General features: G+C 40.6%; 1 protein-coding gene across 11 annotated transcripts in view; it reads right to left on the reverse strand.

Annotated features, from left to right (window-relative positions):
- The window catches only part of DLGAP1 (DLG associated protein 1), a 781,268-nt gene that overhangs the window by 239,401 nt on the left and 517,655 nt on the right, over window positions 1-24,212 (reverse strand). The window contains exon 1 of one of the 11 annotated variants that reach the window (XM_070778882.1): window positions 21,321-22,665. The exons of the other annotated variants lie outside the window; for them this stretch is intronic. Within the exon in view, the coding sequence (XP_070634983.1) occupies window positions 21,321-21,371 (51 nt within the window). The 5' untranslated portion in view covers window positions 21,372-22,665. Of the gene's footprint in view, window positions 1-21,320; window positions 22,666-24,212 lie in introns of those variants that run through there. 11 annotated transcript variants of the gene reach the window in all.

The raw sequence follows: 24,212 nt of genomic DNA on the forward strand, positions 1-24,212 counted from the left end.
TGCAGATGGGGGAAAAAGATTAGGAGTTCATCTGGGGATGTATTCAGTTGGAATATTCAGATGTCTCCCAGGAGACATCTCAGTGGAGAGGTTGAATGGGGACCTGAGTACGCAAGCCTGGGAGTTCGGACAATGTGGCTGGAAAACCAAATATGGGCATTCCCATGATATTTAAAGCTCTGAGAATGATGAGGTGACCCATGCAGAATAGAGAAGTGCCCACTGGGCACTGATGAAACCTCAGGAACCAGAGAGGAACAAGCAGGACATTTAAGACGGGTCCCCGAGGTGTGGTCCAGGAATCTGAGAGTCCAGAGTTCGAGGAGGACGTAGGAGTAATGAACAGTCATGGTGGTTTTTCCCCTGGTCATAATCCCATGGGTGGCTCAGATGGTAAAGAATCTGCCTGCAGTGTGGGAGATCTGGGTTTGATCCCTGATGGGAAGATCCCCTGGAGATGGAAATGGCAACCCACCCCAGTATTCCTGCCTGGAAAATCCGATGGATGGAGGAGCCTAGCAGGCTACAGTCCATGGGGCTACAAAGAGTCAGACACGACTGAGCAACTAACACTAACACACTAACAATCCCATGGGGGATGCAAAATCAGCAAGATTGATTTTAGCCCTGAGTCATGAGCTCCTTTATCTAGAGTTCTGTGTTCATTAATTAGCTTTATCTTCCCAGCAAGCTGCAAGCTTCTTGAGCCCAAGGCTTTTGTTTTCTTTTCTCTCTTTCTAAAGCAGGAGCTTTTAAACAGTTTTTGACTATGTTTCACAGTAAGAAGTACATCTTACTTTGGAAACCAGTGCAAGCACATACACCACTGAAAGAAAGAACTGCTTAACCTCTCTGCGTGTCACGTACTCTCTCTCCTTTCCTACTTTCTTCTATTGTATTCTATTTAATTAAAAATAATGTTATTTGTGACCTACTGGATTGATTTCACCAATCACTAACTGGTTGCGGCTGCTGGTTTGAAAAACACTGCTTTTTTAGACCATCCAGTATACAGCCCACCGTGCTCATTATTCATCAGAGACACTGTGATCCATCTTCATTTCTCCCAAAGCACCTTCTATAAAGTAAATGCTTAAGACATGCTTGCTTGTTGGATAGATAGCTATGAGACCCTGAAGTAAGACTCCTTGAATCAAGTACTCTGACTCTTAGTTACCTTTCCATTTGCTGATTGTGTTTTTGTAGAAGAACATTTTTCAGTGGCTCCCTAACTTTAGAAATAAGGACAAACAGAAGTGTCTTTCTGATTGGCCCCTATAGCTGAGAGTCAGAGGACACAATGACCAGGGTTGGAGATGCCTAATTAGAAGGTCAGGCCATCAGCTGGGTTAGTACCATATGAGAAGAGTGAGAATATGCAGCCTGATGCTTGAATGTATTTGCATGTTTTTTAAAAAATTTGATATATACTTGACTTGTAATGTTATATTAGTTTCAGATGTACAAATAGCAATTCCATAGTTTTATAGATTGTACTTCATGTAAAGTTATGAAATATTGGCTGTATTCCCTAAGCTGTATGTTACACCCGTGTACACGTAGGTATTTTATACCTAGTAGTTTGCACCTCGAAATGTAACACACAAAACTCCTAGAAGAAAACCCAGGCAGTACGCTCTGACACTGTCTTAGCAATAATTATTTTGGATCTGTTTCCTCAAGAAAGGAAAACAAAACCAAAAGTAAGCAAATGGGACCCAGTCAAACTTCAAAGTTTTGCATGGTGAAGGAATCCATTAACAAGACGAAAAGGTATTTGCATGGTATTCTATATCAACCTCTGAGGACCAGAAGCTGTGGGATTCAAACATTTTTAAAAACTAAAATAAATAAATTAAAACACTTTCATTCGCCTTACAACAATCCTGTCTTTTTGTTCTAATTGATACGGTACTTGATGTCAGTGTGAAATCTCTGTCATTTAAGAACAAGAGAGAAAAACTCATTAAATATCTATGACCAAAATATATTGGCTGGGGCAAAAAATAATTAGGAATGACATGTTTTAGAATCTTGAAGTGTCCAAATATAGAAATGATATATAATTCAATCTAAATGTTTCATTAAAGGAATCTATCTATCTGTGTATCTATAGGCTGTGTTGTGCTTCGTCACTCAGTTGTGTCTGACTCTTTGCAACGCCATGCACTGTAGACCCCAGGCACCTCTGTCCATGGGGATTCTCCAGGCAAGAATGCTAGAGTGGGTAGCCTATCCCTTCTCTAGGATCTATGTTTAAGATTATGTTTAAGATTAAAACAATTATTTTGGCCATGCTGCATACCTTTTGTGATCTTAGTTGCCTGACCAGGAATTGAACCCATGCCCCTTGCAGTGAAAGTGCAGAGTCCTAACCACTAGACAATCAGGGAATTCCCAAAGGAATCTTTAAAATAAGCTACTGGTACATAGTAAGCTCTGAATAAATGTTAGGTAATGTCTAAATGCTTCTCCACCCAGCACAGCTACAAACGTGGCACAGAAGAAAATGGAATATTTTGCCACCATACAGTTTTTCATTTATAGGGAAGAATCATAGTGCAATGAACGTAGTACGGAGTCTGGAATCAGGTAAACCTGGGTTCAAATCCGACTATACTACTTAGCAAGTGTGACTTTAGTCCAGCGACCTTAGTCTCTTTTAACCCCAGTATTCTCAAAGACATCCTTTGTGGATCACAGTTTTGCTGTGGCAAAGGGGCTTGTGTAACTTAATGAAGCTATAAGCCATGCCATGTGGGGCTACCCAAGACGGACAGGTCATGGAGAAGAGTTCTGACGAAACGTGGTCCCTGGGAGGAGGGAGTGCAAACCACTCTGGTATTCTTGCTGTGAGAACCCCATAAATAGTATGAAAAGGCACAAAGATAGGACACTGGAAGATGGGCCCCCCAGGGCAGAAGGTGTCCAGTATGCTACTGGGGAAGAGCAGAGGGCAATTACAAATAGCTTCAGAAAGAATGAAGCTGTTGGGCCAAAGCAGAAATGATGCTCAGTTGTGGATGTGTCTGGTGGTGAAAGTCTGATGCTGTAAATAACAATATTGCATAGGAAACTGGAATGTTAGGTTCATGATTCAAGCAAAAGAAGAGGGTGGCAGAGGATGAGATGGTTAGATAGCATCACTGACTCAATGGACATGGATTTGAGCAAACTCTAGGAGACAGTGAAGGTCAGGGAAGCCTGGTGTGCTCCCTGAAAAGCATCAGACATGACTTAGTGACTGAACAATCACAACAATTCTCAAATATGAGGACAGAAACATGTACTCAGGGATTTACAGTAAGAATAAAGATGATTTGAACTTATAGAGATAATGTCTATTAAGTAAAAACTTGTCCTTTGGAATTCAGAAGGTATTTTTGTATGGAGATCATGTGGTAAGTGATGGTTAAGTTCCCATGGGGGGCCAACCCCTACGGCTTATTTAATTCATGATAGAGTTGAACCCTGATAGACCGTGGGATAGTTCCAAGGATCCTTTAGCCTGAGGGTGGGAGGGCTTTGGGGTGTGATGGTCAGTGCACTTGGGGGCTCTCAAGAGACCTCTGTGTAAGGGATGATGGATCAGTCAACTTTCTCAGAGCAGAACAGAATCACTCGAGATTTCTTTGAACGAACTGGCACATGGCCTTGTGGATAGCCTACACATGACGGGCAGGCTGGACACTCATGCCAGAGCTGACACTGCTGTCTGCAGGCAGAGTTCCTTCTGCTCCTGAAGAAGAATTTCTCTCTTAGGCCTTTCACCTGCTTAGACAAGGCCCACCTGCACTTTCAGGGGTAAACTTCTGTCCTTAGTCAACTGATTGTAGATATTAATTCACATACTTCCTTCCCAGCGACACCTTGATTAGTATTTGACTAAATAACTGGGTCCCCAGCTTAGCCAGGTGGGCACTCAGAACCAAGCATCAGAAGAGGTGGGAACTTGAATGATGGCTTCTGGGGCAGTGGTCCGGGGGCAGACAGGGCCCCACACCACGGGTTGATAGGCAGGCTCTCTTTAGGCATAAGCTGTATATGCTCTGTTCGTTCTCTAGGAGTTAGTTTGGGTCAAAACCTACAGGTAAGTATCAGCTCCTTGACCCACAAGGGACGCTCAGGAGTCCCACAGAGGTGGTCGAAGCAGAGGGAGCTTCGACTGTGTGGACTTTTCACTCAGTGCTTAGCAGAGCGCCTGCCACGCATGTGAATTTACTTAACAAGCTTTTTAAGGGCAAGGGGGTCATTTGTGATATATTTGTTTCTTGTTGGCAAATGTAGAGGAAAAGCTACATATCATACCACATGGAATAAAAAGGAATCTCAGAGACTTCTGCATTCTGAAAGACCAGTGAGACTACCCTGTCTGTCCAGAGGTTAAGACGCTGAACTCCCAAAGAGGGGGCATGGGTTTGATCCCTGGTTGGGGAGCTAAGATCCCGCATGCCTAGTAGGGCAGCCAAAAAAAACAAAACAAACCCAAGAATTCTATAATGACCTGCCTTCATAAAACAAATGTAGAGCTCACCTAAAAAAACAATTTACCTTAACAACATGCACATACTACTAATGTAACACTATCGCTATATTTTAAACTCACTCATTTACAAATCCGTCTCACCCACCCATCTGTAAGCAACTAGAGAGGAGGGAAGATGTCATTCCTCTGCAGAGACTCTTATTTATGCCTACATTTCCAGTTCCAAGCAGACTACCCAATAAAATTAAAATAAAGGGAGACAAAAGTGCTCATGAAATCTTTGATTGTATCACCTGAGTTACACCTGAGTTTTGGATCAGTGGGAATGTGAGTGTGGGAACCTTCATTCCTGGATTATCCTCTACAAATGACAGGGAAGCAGTCTGCCATCTGATGTGCGGAGATGGGGGGCGCTATGCGTGCAGGAGCTGGTGGGGGGTGTAGTATCACGGTGGTAGGTTTGGGGGATTGGATTTATAACTAGCATCCAGGAGACAGTCTTTGGTGGTTTCCAGGGAGTGGCAGTTGGCTGTTTCTGTGGTCTTCAGGGAACTGCAACCATAGCAGGGTCAACGGAATACTGTTAGACCAAAGAGCTTCATCACCCAACCATGGCAGGACCAGCCAAAAGGACTCACCCTAAAACTCTTGTCTCTCCTGGTATATTCCAAAGCACATTCTGTGGATCATTCATCCTTAGAAATGTACTATGGAAGAGGGTTCCAAGGATGGAGGAGGTTTGGGAGGTGCTCTCTACTTTCCAGTTTTCTTAGAGTTGCCGTTCATATTAGCATCTTAAAGATCGCAGGGTGCTCAGTCGCTCAGTAGTCTCCCTGTGGTCCCATGGACTGTAGTCCACCAGGCTCCTCTATCCATGGGATTCTCCAGGCAAGAATACTGGAGTGGGTTGCCACTTCCTACTCCAGGGGATCTTCCCAACCCAAGGATTGAACCCACGTCTTCTGCATTGCAGAGATTCTTTACCACTCGCATCAACTGGGAAGCCCAGAAGATTGCAGAATGTCTGCTGATAGAAAAACCTGAGTATATTACTCAGTTTGTCAAATTCAATTCCCTCTCTTCAGACAAACATCTACTCACATCATGCTTGATAAATGCTTCATGCTTCATTTACAAATGAAGAAACTGAAACCCAAAATGTAAATTATAGTTTATACAGCTAATAAGTGACAGAACTGGCTAGAATTCAGATCTCTTCTCTTGGACCTGTGTGCTTTCAGCCTTGTCATACTGCAACTACTTATCCTCTGAACTCAACAAAATGAGAAAATGATTCATCTCCATGAGTTCTTTTCACAATTTGCAAAACTGTTTTGATCTTCCTCTATGGATATGCAAAGGACAAAAGCGGAGGGTAGCTTCTATGTGTAGATGGGAAAAATCACAACAAAATGCAGTCTTTGAGAACTTATATTTTTGTAAAGCTTATGCCATGATTTGTTTCACTCAAAGGAATCTATGCCAACAAAACACAGCAAATAGAGACGTGAAAGTGGAATTGGCTTATAACAATAGATACATGTCATCTGTCAAGCACTGAATCATGAACCTCGACCACGGCAACCTTTTATGATAAAAACTGTCATGAGTAAGAATCTTACTCAAGATGATGAATGATTTATCTTTGTAGAAAAGTCTTTGCTAATGGCACATCCCATGATTCCTTCTATCCCTAAATATTGACTGGAATTCAGTCTTTAGAATTGTCTCATGTGCATACGTGGACACAGACCCACATTTCATATTCAACGATGGTGTTTTTCCAGTACAGAAGTTGTGAACTCCTATAGACAGTAAAAATGCATATATGTTTCATTTGAGAAAGACTTTTTTTTGGGGGGGGAGGTTTATTCCCTATCTTTACCTTTTTGATAATAAGTCAAACTGACCTGATTTGGGTTCTTCAGATAGTCAAGCTTCTTCCTAGTAACAACGCTGGCTCTCTGTAATTCATGTACACCTCATTGCCGCTGTATGAGTGGGCACTTCACCTCCCACTCAAGTTTGCAATTGTTTGTGCAGAGGAAAAAATTTTTGAATTAATAGAAAAGTGTTAAATTAAGCTCCACTTATGATATTCCATTTGGCAAAAAGTAATTATTTTATTTCTCCCCCTGAGACAGACTTGGACAGAAAACAAAACAAAATAAACTCTTTTGTGTGAAGATGTCCACAGATAATTTTTTTTTTTTTAAAGAGGACATAGTTCTTAAATAAGAAAGAAAATTAAGTGGCTTCCTAGTTTCTAGCCAAACTAGTCAAATGTTCCAATATCACTGCAAGAAGTCTCAAACAGGAGAATATTTGGGGGGCTTGGTAGGACCTTGTGGGGTAGGAAGAGGCAGAAAAGGGAATATTTCTTTTCTTCTTTGGTTCAAAGTGCTTCTAGATATAAATTTTGACCTGACTTCAGTTGTAATACATAATACAGGGCACAGAGGCAATAGAAACCCAGAAGTAGTTTTCCCTATTGGGTGTTTTAGGATGGCTTTTCGAACAAGAATCACATAAGTAACAATTGATTTTTCTGCTCAGTTTTGCAGGAGGTATACTTTTCTTGACTTTTCTATAGAGAAATACATTTATTTGTTTTTATCTACAAAACATCCTTCTTTTGTTCTTGTGTTATGGAAACAAAAAGGAGACATAAAAATTGTGTCTGGGAGGCATTTGGGTATCATGAAATGTTTAAATCAGAACTTTCTAGCATGTAGACTCAATCATAGTAGAGAGAAACTAGGGCCTCTAACCTGCTTCCCGTCTGAAGCATTAACCTAGGCTAATCCAGGAAGATTCAATTCAGATAAAATTTTAATATCTTTCAAGGTACTTGATGAAGAAGGAAATGGCAACCCACTCCAGTATTCTTGCCTGGGAAATCCTTTGGACAGAGGAGCCTGGCGGGCTACAGTCCACGGAGTCACATAGGGTCACACATGACTTAGCGACTGAGCCCAAGGTTGAGGATGTAGATTTATAAAAGATAGAATCTGGACAATTTCTATAATTGTATTATATTAATTAACAATGAAAAATTGACAGCCCATTTCTTGGTTGATGACATAAAGAAAGCACTGACTGAAAGGCTGAATGTATAAAAATAATATCTGCAATATCTTCAACTGATGAATTAAAGATTAATGGGCAGTTCATTATGGCAGCATTTGTAAAAAGTTAAAAGTGTGATAATGAATGATGTTTCTTTCCACGTATTTTAATTTCATTTTTTATTGGAGGATAGTTGATTTACAATGTTGTGTTAGTTTCAGGTATACAAAGTGATTGTGTTATACATACACATATATCCATTCTTTTTGAGATTCATTTCCCATTTGGTTAATGCAGAATACTGAGTAGAGTTCCCTGTGCTGTTATAGTAGGTCCTTGTTGATGATCTATTTTATATATGATAAGTGTGTTTATGTTAATCCAAAACTCCTAATTTTTCTCTTTTCTCCTTTCCCTTTTGGTAATCATAAGTTTATTTTCGAAGTCTGTGAGTCTGTTTCTGTTTTGTAATAAGTTCATTTGGAGCATTTTTTTAGATTCTACATATAAATGATATCATATGGTACTTTTCTTTCTCTGTGTGACTTACTTCACTTAATATGACAATCTCTAGGTCCATTCAGGTTACTGCAAATGGCATTATTTCATTCATTTTTTTTTAATGGCTGAGTAACATGCCATTGTATGTGTGTTCCACATCTTATTTATCCATTCCTCTGTCAATGGACATTTAGGTTGCTTCTGTGTCTTAGCTATTGTAAATAGCACTGTCATGAACATTGGGGTACATGTATCTTTTAGCATTATGGCTTTCTCTGGATATATGCCCAGGAGTAGGATTACTGGGTCATATGGTAGTTCTATTTTTAGTTTTTTAAGGAACCTCCATACTGTTCTCCATAGTGGTGTACCAATTTACATTCCCACTAATAATATGACTCCCTTTTCTCCACACCCTATCATTTATTGTTTGTAGACTTTTTGTTGATGGCCATTCTGACAGGTGTGAGATGATAACCTCATTGTAGTTTTAATTTGTATTTCTCTAATAATTAGTGACGTGGAGCATCTTTTCATGTGTTTTCTGCCCTTCTGTATGTCTTCTTTGGAGAAAAGTCTATTTAGACCTTCTGCCCACTTTTCAGTTGGGTTGTTAGTGTTTTTGATAATGAGCTGTATATTCTAGAGACAGATTAAGGAATTAATCTGTGCATGTAAATATGCTAGCTCCTCAATATGTAGAATTTGATCTTCTTGAAGGCAGGGATTTTGTTTTGTCCAATTCTGTACTCTCAATGTTTGGAAGTGTGCCCAGCATATGGTATATGAGCATTAAACATTTGCTAAATGAATGAACACTCCTATGTAATGAAGCATCTCATAGCTCCTAACAAAAAAACAGGGTGGATCTCTCTACTAACAGAGAGAAGACCCACACAGTTGGACCTTTGAGCAACGTGGGTTTGAACTGCATGGATCCACTTATATGCGGATTCTTTTCAATAGTAAATGTTAGAGAACTACATGATTGTGATTTGTTGTTTAGTTGCTAAGTCGTGTCCAACTCTTTTGCAACCCCACGGACTATAGCTTGCCAGGCTCCTCTATCCATGGGATTTCCCAGGCAAGAATGCTGGAGTGGGTTGCCCTTTCCTTCTCCAGGGGATCTTCCTGACCCAGGGATTGAACCCACATCTCCTGCATTGGCAGGCAGATTCTTTACCACTGAGCCACCAGGGAAGCCGGTTGAGTCCAAAGATCTGGAACCTCAGATATGGAGGGACCACCCAGAGGGAGAGCTGACTATAAATTGTATGCAAATTTTCTTCTTCGTGGAGGGTTGGTGCCCCAACCCCCACGTTGTCCAAGGGTCAACTGTATGTTTTATAAAGTAGAATGGCCACATGCTGAATACTATTTGTAATATATACACACATATATATGCATATATTTTTGAGTTTGAATATCTGTGAGGAATATGAGAAGGAAAATGTTAAAACGATAGCAGTGGTGGTGCTCTTCAGGAAGTGGTGGTGGGAGACTGGGAAACAGGGGCTGACTTTTCACTCTGTACCATTCTGCACTGTTTGTATTTTTCCAGCATGAACCTGTATTAGTCTTATTAAAATATGAATTCTGTGGGAAAACCTCCAAACCCACTTTTCTTTAAAAAATAAAATCTGTGGAAAGACCACAAATTTATAAGCATACAAGTTTGTTTTTTAGAATTTCTGTCATCTTTACATGATCTCAATCTGTAGGTTCTATTCCATCACTGGCAAAGATAATCTAAGGAACACAATTTAACTGGAAATTGATGAAAGTTGAGTAGGAGAATCATAAATTAGAATCTTTTAAGAACTATTATTAAAGACATTTTGCTTTCCTATTTTTTCAGCTTGGGTTAGAATTTTATATTTAAAGTTAGGAAAATGCACATATAATCATATGCGAAGACCCGTATGTTCTGTATCAGTCTGTGCCACTTATTTTCAATGAGATAAAACAGCTTACTTAAAGTTGAATTTCCCCATTGAGTTTAGACGAATCAGCTGTTTATCCAGCAGCACTTTGCTTAAAAATAGATGGGATGACATTTGTGGGTGCTTTTAAAAAATATCCTTTGGAGAAAGAAGCAGAACTCTAATGCCACTTTTACCATTTCCATTACATAAGAAAGGCACTTTTTTTTTTTTGTTACGAGGACTTCCTGTAACTTATTCTTCTTTCTTACACATATACTTTTGGAACAAGTAACAATCATTGGATGTATAAGGGCATCTCACCTGAATTTTACATTTTAGTGACTGAAATTAATTCAATGGAAACCTTAAATATGGCTAGAAAGAGTTTTTTCTGATTGCATATGGAAATTTCTTTTTTTCATCCTTCTAATTATGTGCTCTCCCATCATTCTTTTATCAGCTAGTTATTGAGCGCCTGCTATGTGACAGGCACTGTGGTTACAAAAATGAACATAAAGATGATTTTGAGTGCATTTCACTTGATCTTACAGACCAGTTTAATAATTGTACCAACCTGCCAACAATAAGAAGTGGTTGATGTTACCTTAAACCTGCTGTCATATGATTCCACGGAGTCTAGGATAAGCATTAAAATAGGGCTGAGCTGAAAATATACTGTCACCCAAATTTCAAACCAAGTAGATACACAGGAGAACTCTAGTCAATTAAAGTATGAAACATTAAAATCAGTGTTCTGATCTTGGTAGCATTGCTGATGTAGCGAAGGATTAGGACACCGGCAGGAAATGAAACCAAATGCATCCTTTTCCTACCCAGAAAAATATACCTATGTTAGAACCCTATCAGCCTTATTTATCTAAAAAATGTACTTTGGGAAATTGCATCTGTTGGGTAATGTGAAAGAGGAAACCAGGTCCATGTGAAGGTGGGGGTGTATGACATCACCAGGCCACGTTCTTATCCTCGGTTTTTATGGAAGTTTGCTCTGAATTCTCACACGAGTAATGGGATTAGATTCTCTTTCTTCCTTTGTCAAGCATTCCCTGACCCTGAGTGCCGTGACACAGATGGCAGGTGAATAGTATCTGCCCGCCGGGGAGGAAGGTCACTTCCACCCGCCTCCTGCTATGTGACTTGAATATCTGGCTCACTCCATCGCCGGCCTGCCACTGGCTCCCACTCCCAGGTAGCCTGCCGCCCGAGCCATCACGGTGGGTGGTCAGGTTAAGAAGGAGAGAGAGTTCTCAGCCACCCATTCATCCCTGGCCTCTGGGAATCCACCTCTCAGAGACAGCCTGCCAGATGCCCTGTTTCATCACTCCTGTAGTTTCCTTTTCTTAGATTCTGTGAATGCTTTTAATGGTCTGGGTCACCCTCCCCACCAAGTACAGGGATTTTGTGTTTTATTCTGAATAGCAAGGTATGGTTCTGAGCACCTTGTGGCATTTGGTAAAAGTGATAAATACTAATGATGAACAACCAAGCAGGCTCTCATGGTCCTGAGGCTGGCTACAGGAGAACTCAGAATGAGGGGAAAAATAAGTCAATTTCGAACACAAAGGCAAGATTTAGCCTCTCATTAGATCCAACTGCTCCATGTGAAAAACTGTGTTAACAAAACAGCGCTGGGATTTTTGAGGGGAGAGGCATGTGTGTGTGGACTAGGTTTTCAAGATGTGTTTTCCATCTTCCCAATTTGGGGTGTTATGATATAATAGGATTTTGAAATCCAAACATATGTTATTGTCTTTCTCATTTCCCTTTTATGTTTAAACCTCTGCTATAATGAATTAGCTCTCCCTTCTCAGTAACTTAGAGTGTTTATTTCTTTTCTATAGAAATGAAGCACTTAGATGATATTTAAGTCTATTTCTTCTTATGGTCCCTTCAACTTGATTTGTATGTGATTTTTGACTCTGTGTGAATACATTAATTTGGCCAAACAATGAATACTATTAATATTATATTTTATACAACAGGGCTTCCCTGTTAGCTCAAATGGTAAAGAATCTGCCTGCAATGCAGAAGACCTGGGTTCTATCCCTGAGTCGGGAAGATCCCCTGGAGAAGGGAATGGCAACCCACTACAGTATTCTTGCCTGGAGAATTCCATGGACAGACCATGGAGTCTCAAAGAGTCGAAAGTGACTGAGTGACTAACACTTTCACTTTCATCCTCTTCATAAACAAAACTTTCAAAAATATCAAATTTTTACAAAATTTTAGACTTGATTTAGAATTGTTTTGAGAAATCAAAATATCCCAGCTTATAAAAGTCATGTGCAAATATAATTCATTTCTTCCTCTCTCTAGATTACTTGGTAGTTTAGAAGAGACAATTTAAAAAAAAGACCAGTACATTACTAGCTGATGACATCTAATTTCTTAGTAACTTTAAAATAATATAGATTGGGATGGAGCCATTGAGTTAAAACCATAGAGAGGAGAGAGAGAAGGTAGGAACCGTATTAGAATAATAGCCAACTGTTTGTGATAAAGTGCCAGCAAGTGGGTAAAACAACTGAGTTTTCCATTTTAGTTCAACAAAATTATTTTCCCTACCATAAACACAGGATTTGATTACAGAGTAACACGAGAGAGTAAAAATATTACTGGTTTACTTGAAGTCATTGAAGAAATATTAAATATTAACTTCAATATTAACTTGAAGAAATACTAAAATGTTAGTTGTTCTTTTTTCAAGGCAATTGTTTTAAAGCAGTTCATCAGTTTTAATCATGCTGGCCAGGGTCTTTGAGATGTTAAGAATCAGTCCATTGTGTGGTTTATAAACAAAAAAGACTAGAAATTCTCAGCAGTTGTAAAGCGCAGAACTGGGCATGGTTGGCACACATGCTTGTATCGCCTACGATTGTCTTGTACAGAAGTGTTCACATGTTACATGTTTGAGGTATGAGGGAAGGACAGAATTTTACTTCTCCCAATCTGGTAGCAAGCTGCAGGTTCTTCCTGTTCACATGCATGTGTGCATGCTCAGTCACCTCAGTCATGTCTGACTCTGTGACCCTATGGACTGTAGCCCATCTGGCTCCTCCGTCCATGGGATTCTCCAGGCAAGAATACTGGCATGGATTGCCATGCCCTCCTCCAGGGGATCTTCCCAACCCAGGGATCGAGCCTGCGTCTCTTGTGTCTCCTGCACTGGCAGGTGCGTTCTTTAGCACTAGCACCACCTGGGAAGCACCTTTCCTGTTCACACTAGTGAGTAAACTCTTAGAGCTTATTAACTATGTAATTTAAAGTTTACAAAATCCTTCCAAAAGATGTAGAATGAGGATAAAGTAGTTTCTAAGGTAAACTTGAGGCTTGGACATACTAATTGGGCCTTTTGAATTGCTTGCTGTGGGTAGATGCTGTAGATATTTAATCACTTGATAATTTATTAGTAATGTATTTAATTCCTATAGATAACTGAATATAATTGATACAATTGAAGTACAGTTGAGTTGGCTTCCCTGGTGGCTCAGTGGTAAAGAATCCGCCTGCTAATGCAGGGTTTGATCCCTGAGTCTGGAAGACCGCCCGCCTGGAGAAGGAAATGGCAACTCACTCCATTGTTCTTGCCTGTGAAATCCCATGGACAGAGGAGCCTAACAGGCTATAGTCCTTGGAGGCTGTAAAAGAGTCTGACATGACTTAGTGACTAACCAACAACAACATAGTTGAGTCACAATATTGTGTTAGTTTCAGTAATTTTGCAGATTACACTCCATTTTCAGTTATTACAAGACAATGTAATTCCCTGTTCTGTACAGCATATCCTTGTTGTTTATCTATTTTACATATAGTAGTTTGTATCTGTTAATCCTATACCTCTAATTTATCCCTCCCTCCTTCTCTCTTCCCTTTGGTAACCACAAGTTTTTTTTCTGTATCTGTGAGTCTATTCATGTATGTTCATTTTACTCAAAATATGAACATGACATTTTGACTACTGCTCTTACTATTCATTTTTATTAAAAAGATAGTAGCAGCAATAATAAACAATAGTATTAAAATCATGCGTTGAACACATTTATCTTTTTTAAAAAATTGTGGATTTTAAATAATTTTTCCTCAAATCTGAAATATAGTAAGTAGGTAGAAACCCACTTGTGGTTTTTATTATACTTGAAAATAAATTTGTGTACATTTAACATGGTATTTTGTTGTTCTCTTTGGACAGCCTACTGCAGTTAAAAAAAATCATTGTTGTAGGAGAAAGGCAAATTGGATCTGGAAGTCAAGAAAACTTGTTCTGAATTCTAGCTCAGATTTTGAGTTGTTTGAACCATAGAACAGACAGCAAGGGAATTAATTAATACCTGTTTCATACAGTTCTGGTGTTATTTCTTCTTATAATTTCTTGCTTTTGAAAGAATAGGGTAGAAAACCTTACTTTCTCTAGATGCTGATCCTAGAATTCATGAACTTTATGATTTTCATTACTCTATGATAACTGCCCACTGGATACAATTAATAAATCCATCCATCCGTCCATTCACATTTATTTTTTTGTTCTTAAAGCCCCCTCATATACTTTTTTGTGTGTATGCTGGTTCCAGCTTTACTGAGCTAAGACTGATATATCACATTGTGGTAATTTAAGGGGTATAACCTATTGATTTTATGCACTTACATACTGTAAAATGGTGACCAGCATAGCTTAGTATGGTGAAAGCTTATCACATCACTTAAATAAAATCTTTTTTTTTTTTTTGCACTGAGAATGTTTAAGATCTACCCTCTTAGCAACCATTCACATTTATTGAGGGCTTCCTACATGCCAGGCACTATGGGAGCAGAAGATGCAAGTATTAATAGACTTATTTGCCCCCAGGGATCTCAATCTTTATTGGAGAGAAAGGTGGAATTAGTGGGGGGAGGGAAGCAAGAAGCATTCAAGTGTGGTTGCAATGAAGTGAAGGCATTGCTGGAAAATACATGCTAGAGAGTGCAGTGACCACAGAAGCTGCTTCAAGGAGGTCATCCTTGACCTGACACTTGGATGGTGGTCCAGACTGCCAGCTGGGTGTGGGGAGAAGAAGAGGGTGTGACGGGAGAGGAAACAGCATAAGTGAAGGCATGGCCTTGAGGAAAGGCAGTATGTTCTACCGGAAGCACCAGATTACGGACAATACATGGAGCATTCAGAACTTCCCGGCAGACTGAGCCTCTCTGGTGGGGCCCCTCTAGAGATTAAACTGAAGGCACCCAATCTCCTGCTACTAGTCTCGACATGGTTTAAAGCACAGCAGGTCTGTTTCAAAAATGCCTTTTTTTGGACTGCCTTTTAGTATCAGTGATAGGACACTGAGAACAACAGAAAATGGGTCCTTTTGTTTCTATAGATCTTTTCCAAGTCCACATTTTTTCCCCTTTCTCAGGGAACTCCCCCAAACCATCCATCCTTTCTTCTGAACCAAATACTCCTTGCTGAGTGTGGCATTCTACCCTCTGCTCAGCACCCTCCCCACCCACCACGTCCCACCCTCAACCACCACTCAACCGCCTCCATCTCCACAAGATCTCTCTTCTGGTTATGCCTAAAATCCCCACCCAGGTGACACCCTTCCACCTTCTTCTTCTGGCCCTCCTTTAACACAGGCACTGCAACACATCCGGCCACATTTCAGGCGCACAGCTAATACTCAGAGGGTCTCCCCACCTCCCTCACCATGCAGCAGCCTCTGTAATACCCCCTTTCTTTATTGGAGTCATCTTTCATTTCCTGAAATATCCTGAAATATTTCCCATGGCTGCTGTATCAAATGACACACACTCAGTGGCTTCAAACAGCTCACATTTCTTCTCTGACACTTCCAGAGGTCAGAAGTCTACACTGATTTACTTGGCTAAAATCAAGCTATCAGCAGCCCTGAGCTCCCTCTGGATGTCCTAGGGGGAGGGTCCATGTCCTTGTCTCACCCACCTTCCCTCCGCTTCAAAACCAACAGCCCAGCATCTTCAAATCTCTGTTTCAGTGGTCACGTGGCCTTCCTCTGTGGTCAAGTCTCTGTCTGTTTCCCTCTTACAGGGACCCTTGTAGTTCCCTTGAGGGGAATGGAGTCCTCTCATTATTATTATTTATTATTATCCATTATTCCAGGATAATCTTCCCATCCCAAGTAGCATAGTTGCACCTGTGAAGTCACATTTGCCATCAACAGTCACATTCACGATTTTCTAGGGTGAGGGTGGACTATATTTGGGGCCATTTTTCCATATACACCCTCCACCCTGCCCTAACCACCAACACGACCAACGTGGAAGAGGACTTACTCTGTGCCAGGAAGACAGTTTATGAGCTGGGCACCATTATTATCTATTTAACAGATGAGGAAACTGAAGCATGGAAAGGTCAAATGATATCTCAAGTCCACATAGATAAATAGTAGAAAGAGCCTTCAAACTGAGCTCCCCAGCCTTGAAAGCCTCTGCCCCTCACACGACATCGTATTATTGTCCCTTAACTTTTGGGACTATGTGCGTCTGTATGGTGGTTTGGATTCCCAGGACCCTGAAGACAATCACGGCAGACACAAAATGGATCATTGCCCAGAAGTTGTATACTCCCCTTCTCTAGTTGTACTTCTAGCGACTTCTCCCGCAGAGAGCAGCGCTGATGAAGTGGGTGGGTGGTAAAAGCAGTAATTTGCTGCCCCTTGAAAGGCCAGTGGAAGCCCCCTAAGTAGTCTGACGTCAAGCCATGACTGATGAACGTTGAGATCTAACTGGGCTCAGGCAAAAGCACTGTGGAAAGAGTAATTACAGAGCAGGACCAGCAGAAAAATTTGTGTTGAAAAGGACAATGGAAATGGAGCAGAAATGTGAGACCCAGTGACTCTCGCCATGGAGAGAACAAGAAAGGCAGAAAACTCCAGCCAGCTCTAAGGCTGGAGAAGAAAGAATACAGCACAAAGGAAGGTAATTTCAGGTTAACAGTGATGGAAAAATACACCCGGGATGGACCAGGGGAGGTCAGGAAGCAAATGAACAGGCAGGCAGTGAAAAAGGAAGGGTTTTTCTACCATCCGCCATTCATTTTCTGTTTCTGGACATTTATTAGATTTTCTCTGAAAACTTGACTCCTTTATTTCAAGAATCTTTACCTATTACTTAAGTCACAAATTCCCAGTCACGTTATCATCATCCATTACAGCTTAATTACAACTGTGCGGTTTTTTGCTTACCACTGTTTATTCTTTATCTTTCCCTATTGTTATGATTAACCTATTTAATGGGCAACTTTTTTGAGGATTTTCTTCAAATAGACTCTGTGAGTGATATATTCTCTGAATCCTTACCTAAGCGTTAATGTCTTCTCTTGTTGTGGTTTAGTTGCTCAGTTGTGTCTGATTCTTTTTCAACACCATGGACTGTAGCCCACCAGGCTCCTCTGTCCATGGGATTTTCTGGGCAAGAATATTGGAATGGTTTGCCATTTCCTTCTCCAGGTAGCTATTCATTTTTAAGATTAAAATTTTTTTTTTCCTACTGTAAGGCAGCAAGGGGCCACATGGTGGATAGAAAGAGCTGGCTCCAGGAATCAAACAGACTGGGGGGGACCATTCATTAATATCAGTGTTACTCAGGGCAACTTGAGCCTCAGTTCTCCCATTTACAAAATGAGAATAAGAACATGAAGATTAAAGAATGCATATGAAAGGCACTGGCAGAATACTTTGCAGGAATGAGTAACAAAGTTTCTGTAACCTCATCAGAACAAAAGGTAATGAAGTCATTCAGGAGGCCAAGTTTCCATTCATGCATTCGGACAGAATTTCCTTTGGGCTTGTTTGTGGCCACGACTGTGAATAAGAGACCAGATATCTACCATCATGGAATTATCAGCTAGTGGAATAGTCAACTTTATCTAAGACATGAAAAGGAAATAACAGATAGGTGAGAATTATGGAGAGATACTAGACTCAACTATGGCCAGTCAGAGAGGACTTCCTGGAGGAAGAGACATCTCAGCCAAGACTAAAAGGTTGAAAAGGGGTAAGTAGAGAAGAGAGGAGTTTGGGGTGAGTGGATACAAGAGACAAAAGAGGAAGAAGCTCATGAAAAGGCCCTGAGAAGGAGAGAACGGAACCCAGGAGAAAGTGTCAGTGTGGCTGAAATGCAGAGTGGACATAGGGAGTGTTGAGAAGTTAGGCTGTGGAGGAAAAAGGTCCCCCATTATGTCACACCCTGTAAGTCATGGTAAGAAGTCTGGACTCTACCATTGGGAGTATGGAGGAACCATTGAAGGATTTAGTAAGTAGAAGATTTGCTGATTCTATTTGTATTTTAGAGATGTCATCTGGACTCTAGTACATAGAATGAATTGGATTAAAGGAAACCAAATAACTCCTACATGGTCTTGGCTGGAAGACCATGTAGGAGTTATTTATACTAATCTAGGAGAGAAACTATGGCGATTCAATGGGGCAGCGGCTGATGAAGGGATGAGGAGAAGCGAATAGAAATAGAATCTATAAGACTTGGTGAGCTTCCCACCCCTTCAGTCATCCATCTGACTAACACTTAGGAGTCTACCTTAAATGATATGGGGAGGTAGAGGGGAAAGTGAAGGGTTTCCCCTCTATTTCTGGGTTGGTAAAAAGACGTAGACAGTTGTCCTATTTATAAGAGTAGGAAATGCCAGTTAAGGAGCTGGTGGGGGAAGATAGCATGCCCAGTTTTAGAGATGCTCTTTTGAGCTTACCATTGACCTTCTTCCCAGGTGGCTCAATGATAAAGAATCTGCCTATTGATGCAGGAGACGCAGGTTCGGTCCCTGGGTTGGGAACATCCCTGGAGCAGGAAATGGCCACCCATTCCAGTATTCTTGCCTGGAGAATGCCATGGACAGAGGAGCCTGGTGGGCTACACTCCATAGGATCACAAAGAGTTGGACATGACTGAGCATGCATGCATGCACACACCTTACTTTTGTAATGCAGACAGTCCGCCAGCCTGTGTGCATCAAGGGATAGTGATATTAACCAAGTCTAGCGATATTCCAGTCTTCTCTCATCTTTGTTCCTCCTCCACTTAATTCTGATTGTCCCCAAGAATGGGCTTCACGTGTATTTGGGAACAAATCTGTCTGCCGCCTTCTGCTCAAGCCTCCTTGCCATGTTCCAGGAACTTGTTAGGATGGTGGGCCATCTGTGACTGTGCTGCTGCCTCAGTTACCACTGTCCTCAGTGGACGGCTGCGCTGTGGTCTGTGCTGTGTATGGGTTGGGGGGTGGAGGGTGGGGAGCGAAGGCACAGTTGCTGCTTTCTCTAGATCTTCTCCATTAATTAACTAACCCAAGGGGTTAATGTGTGAGTCTGTAGGTAACACCTGCCTTCATCTGGCATCACTCAGAGTGCCTGAAAGGACTAGGAACTTTGCATCTCACATTGAAGGGTGAGTGGTAACCATGGTAGACAAAAAGAATCATGAAGAGGATGCTGGCCAAAAACCTTGCATTTGAAATCATCAGGTTGGTTTTAGGTAGTAGTACTGGATAAAAAGTCACTCTGGTATCAAAGTTTTCTTACTGTACAAATGACAGAAAATAGACAGCAACTTTGCAGTTATCAAAGTTTGTTTTCTAGTTTGTTTCTTCCAACTTTCCAAAGGATACAATGCAACCCATAGGCTCTGGACCAATGATGCTGGGGAGAAGGGAAATAGCAGGGGGGAAATACCAAAAATAAAGAAGCAATAAAAATGCAGGGGACAGTCAAGGATGTCTGGAGTGATGAGGTATGAGAGAGAAATTGGGGAAAGAGGGAAAGAAAATGAACACCTCCCAAACCCCAAACAGCCCACCATATTTGAGCTTCCAACAGAGTCCCGCACGCAGAGAAGAGCCGTGAAATGGAACATATTTTAAAACCTTGAAGTATGACTAGGTAACATATGTTCTTAAAAATGAGCTGTGATAGACTCAAATGCTACACTCCTACTTCTCATAGGTTTACTAAAGTAGAGGTTTTTTCCAGAGAAATGCCTAAAATTTGTAGGTGGAACAGGGGGACATGTAAACGGAACTCAGTTTGGTAGTGGCTTATCTTTGTGTGCATACTTAGCACCTATTTACACTTCTGGAAAAACAGGTACTGCGAACAATTTAGAGGGTGGGGAGAAGAAAAATTCTTCCTTTTCTATAAGAGCCTGATTGCAACGTTTAAAGATTTCCACGAAACAAAAATATCTGGTGGCACAGCTCGTTTCCCACGCAGAAAAACAAAATGGGAAGGTCAGGTAGGAAGAAGAGAACCATTTCCTTTCCATGTCTCCAAAATTTCCCACATACTTGGCTGTTTTGAATAGATCTTCTGAAATATCTTTTGAGGTCACCTACTTTGAGAGAATAGAGACTCTGATTTTCAGGTGACACAGCAGTGAGCCCAGAAAACAGAAATCACATTTTTCATTTTTGACGTTCTTAAGAGAAAAGAAAAGATGGCAATTTCTTCCCCATCTTGCTAAGCTTTTGCTAGTCTCAGGGATTTGTGCTCCGATCTGCCTAAAATAAAAATCCTTGTGTTAAACCCCGAGAAGCTAGATCACAAAAAAGAAAACCCAACCTAGTAACTGTTTTATCACTTTTAGTTTTTAAGATAGAGTGGCTAAGGTAGCCATGAAAATCTCATAGGGATCTGATGGTTTTTTATCCCCTGAACTTCATGGGACAAACAAGTACATTTTCCACACGAACAGAAATCCTTGCAGCTCCGGTAAATCAAGAAAGTAATAAGGAAAATGTACATTATCGGCAGGCTGCTGTTTTAAAACACAATCTCACCAAATAAAACCCACCTAAACCGGAGCTGTGGAATAATTTTAGCAATTGAAAATTACTACCTTCTCTAGGATAACATGTACTTAGAAATGAAATGACTCATAAACCAACATGATGTATGTACTCTGCTTTCCTTAGAGCATATTCAATGTTAATTTACAATCATGCTAAATACATTCAGTCACCAGGGCTTCAATCATTTTATCTGTCTTTGCTGTATCTACCTACATGGCTCTTTAGCTAAATTCACTTTGCACTATAGATGATAACACTATTATTATACAGATGCTGTTCTTACTGAAAAGCTGGATTTCTCCCTCAGCCCCTCTAGTACCATAAGCAACCAAATCAAAGGAAAAGGGTACGCTGAGGGGTACTCTGTATTAAACTGTTTATCCCAAATTCACAGACATTGTGAAACATGAAAGTAACTCCAGCACATTAAAAGAAAAATTATGGATTAGCACAGGAAGCAAACACAGAGACTATTTATCTTGTTTTCCATAGCCCAGAATTACCCTTAGCTTACCTTATTAGCTGAAATGCCAAACAGAATGTCTTTATGGAAAAGCAAGTTCATTATTCATCTCAGCTTTGATTAGGTCTAAAGCAGCGGAGAACATTTAGCTTCTCCCTGTGATTTGCCGATGCAAAGTGGGTGAGTAAGGCAGTAAACACAGAACTTGGGAGGTGGGGAGCGGATGGCTCACAACTCCAGACTCAAAACTTTGCATTTTCATTCATATGAAGATACTTAATGAAATCAGATCTTATCACCCAGAGAAGAACACTGAAGTGATTACTTAGGGGAGATTTTTTTTAAGCCTGTGCACTTTGGCAGAGCAGTTGCAGTTATCATGTCCTGCCTGTTCACTGTCCCAACAAAATTACCTTGCTGTCCATCTTTAGCTTGGTGTAATCTGGGGCTATTGATTCACTTTGCAGTATGTCAGTGGATGATATATATTTTTTGTCAAGGAGAAATCTATGTGGGGGTGATTTCTGCAATTTTCTTTAAAAAACAAAACAAAACTTGCTTGTCTGACCCATGATGGAAATATAGATGCATTTCACAATTTTGAAGCTAGGTGTACAGATACACACAACATTGTGTTGGATACAATGACAGAGATATTAGGGGTCCATGAGTAAACCAGCAATAGACATCTGTCCTCAGGACATCAAATTCTCTTTTAGAGAAAAGTCATATTCCTTAACAATTCATTAATTTTCTTCAAATGAATTAAACATCTTTTAGAAAGCTTTGGGCAAATACTTTTTATTTTCTAAAAAATGACTTCTGTAGAAAACATCCTAGAAGAGCCTTATTTAGTGAAAGTGTTACAGTTCTAGCTGGGCAAAGGAGCTGCGGCAGCTTCCCCTTTCAAGTGTTCTGCTTCACAGAACTTGAGCAGCCTCATCTACTAAAATCCAGCTTTACCAAGTAAAACGTGTAACCACAACGGTGAGACAAGTCCTGGGTGATCAATAGATAAGGAGAGCGTTACCGAGCAAAGCAATGTCAGCATTAAAGACTTTTTAGACCTTTCTTGACTTCGTCATCACACAAAATCAAGCCCCCGTTCTCCTCTCCTGAATAAATGAGAGCATGGCTGCTTCTAATGAGAGATTGTACAGAAAAAGCAATAATGACAGGTTTGCCTCAAAATGTTAAACACAGAGTTACTGAATGACTCAGCAATTCTGCTCTTAGGCGTATACTTGAGAGAAATGAAAACACGTGTTCACACAGAAAGTTGTACACTGATGTTCACAGCACCATTGCTGACAAGAGCCTCAAAATGGAAACAGTTTTAATCCATCGGTTGATGAATGGATATAAAAATGTGATAGAGCCATACAGTGGAATGTTATTTGGCATTAAAAATCAAGTACTGGCACATGCGATAACATGGATGAATCCTGAAAACAGTTTGCTGATTCAAAGAAGCCGGTCACAGAAGATCACATAGTATATGATCCCATTTATAAGAAATTTCCAGAAGAGGCAGAATTTATAGACAGAAAGTAGCTCAGTGGTTGCCCTGGGCTTGGGGGCAGTGTATTAGCAAGGGCATACAAATGGGCACCAGGTCTCTCACTGGAGTGCTGAAGATGTTCTTCTGTTAGGTGGTGGTGATGTTTACACAACTCCATGAATATACTAGAGCCACTGATTGTATATTTTAAATAGGTGTATTTTATTTTTGCAAATACTATCTCAAACTATTTAGGTTTGCAAATGCTATCTCAACATATATGCTGAGTGCCAAAGAATTGATGCTTTCAAATTGTGGTGCTGGAGAAGACTCTTGAGAGTCCCTTGGAAGAAAGTGCTGGGGGAAAAAAAAAAAAAACAAAAGAAAGTGCTGGGGAAATACCAATAACCTCAGATATGCAGATGACACCACCCTTATGGCAGAAAAACAAAAAGGAACTAAAGAGCCTCTTGATGAAAGTGAAAGAGGAGAGTGAAAAAGCTGGCTTAAAACTCAACATTCAAAAACAAAGATCATGGCATCTGGTCCCATCACTTCACGGCAAATAAATGGGGAAACAATGGAAACAGGGTCAGACTTTATTTTTTGGGGCTCCAAAATCACTGCAGATGATAACTTCAGCCATGAAATTAAAAGATGCTTGCTCCTTGGAAGAAAAGGTATGACCAACCTAGACACCATATTAAAAAGCAGAGACATTACTTTGCCAAAAAGGTCCATCTAGTCAAAGCTAAGGTTTTTCCAGTAGTCATGGATGGATGTGAGAGTTGGACCAAAGAAAGCTGAGCCCCAAAGTATTGATGCTTTTGAACTGTGGTGTTGGAGAAGACTCTTGAGAGTCCCTTGGACTAAAAGGAGATCAAACCAGTCCATCCTAAAGGAAGTCAGTCCTGAATATTCATTGGAATGAATATCATTCAAAAGAATTGAATGATGCTGAAGCTGAAGTTCCAGTTCCCCGGCCACCTGTTGCAAAGAACTGACTCATTTGAAAAGATCCTGATGCTGGGAAAGATTGAAGGCAGGAGGAGAAGGGGACGACAGACAATGAGATGGTTGAATGGCATCACTGACTCGATGGACATGAGTTTGAGCAAGCTCTAGGAGCTGGTGAAGTACAGGGAAGCCTGGTGTGCTGCAGTCCATGGGGTCACAAAGAGCCGGACAGGACTGAGCAACTGAACTGAACCGGACAGGACAGCAAGGAGATCAAGCCAGTCAATCCTAAAGGAAATCAGCTCTGAATATTCATTGGATGACTATTCATTCATCACTCTTTCTCATTATCTAATCAAAAACAAGTCTCCCCCTGATGCCAAAGCTGAATCTCCAATACTTTGGTCACCTGATGTGAGGAGCCGACTCATTGGAAAAGACCTTGATGCTGGGAAAGATTGAAGGCAGGAGGAGATGTGGGTGGC

Source organism: Bos indicus, chromosome 24 (genome assembly GCF_029378745.1).
Source record: "Bos indicus isolate NIAB-ARS_2022 breed Sahiwal x Tharparkar chromosome 24, NIAB-ARS_B.indTharparkar_mat_pri_1.0, whole genome shotgun sequence".
Taxonomy (NCBI): domain Eukaryota; kingdom Metazoa; phylum Chordata; class Mammalia; order Artiodactyla; family Bovidae; genus Bos; species Bos indicus.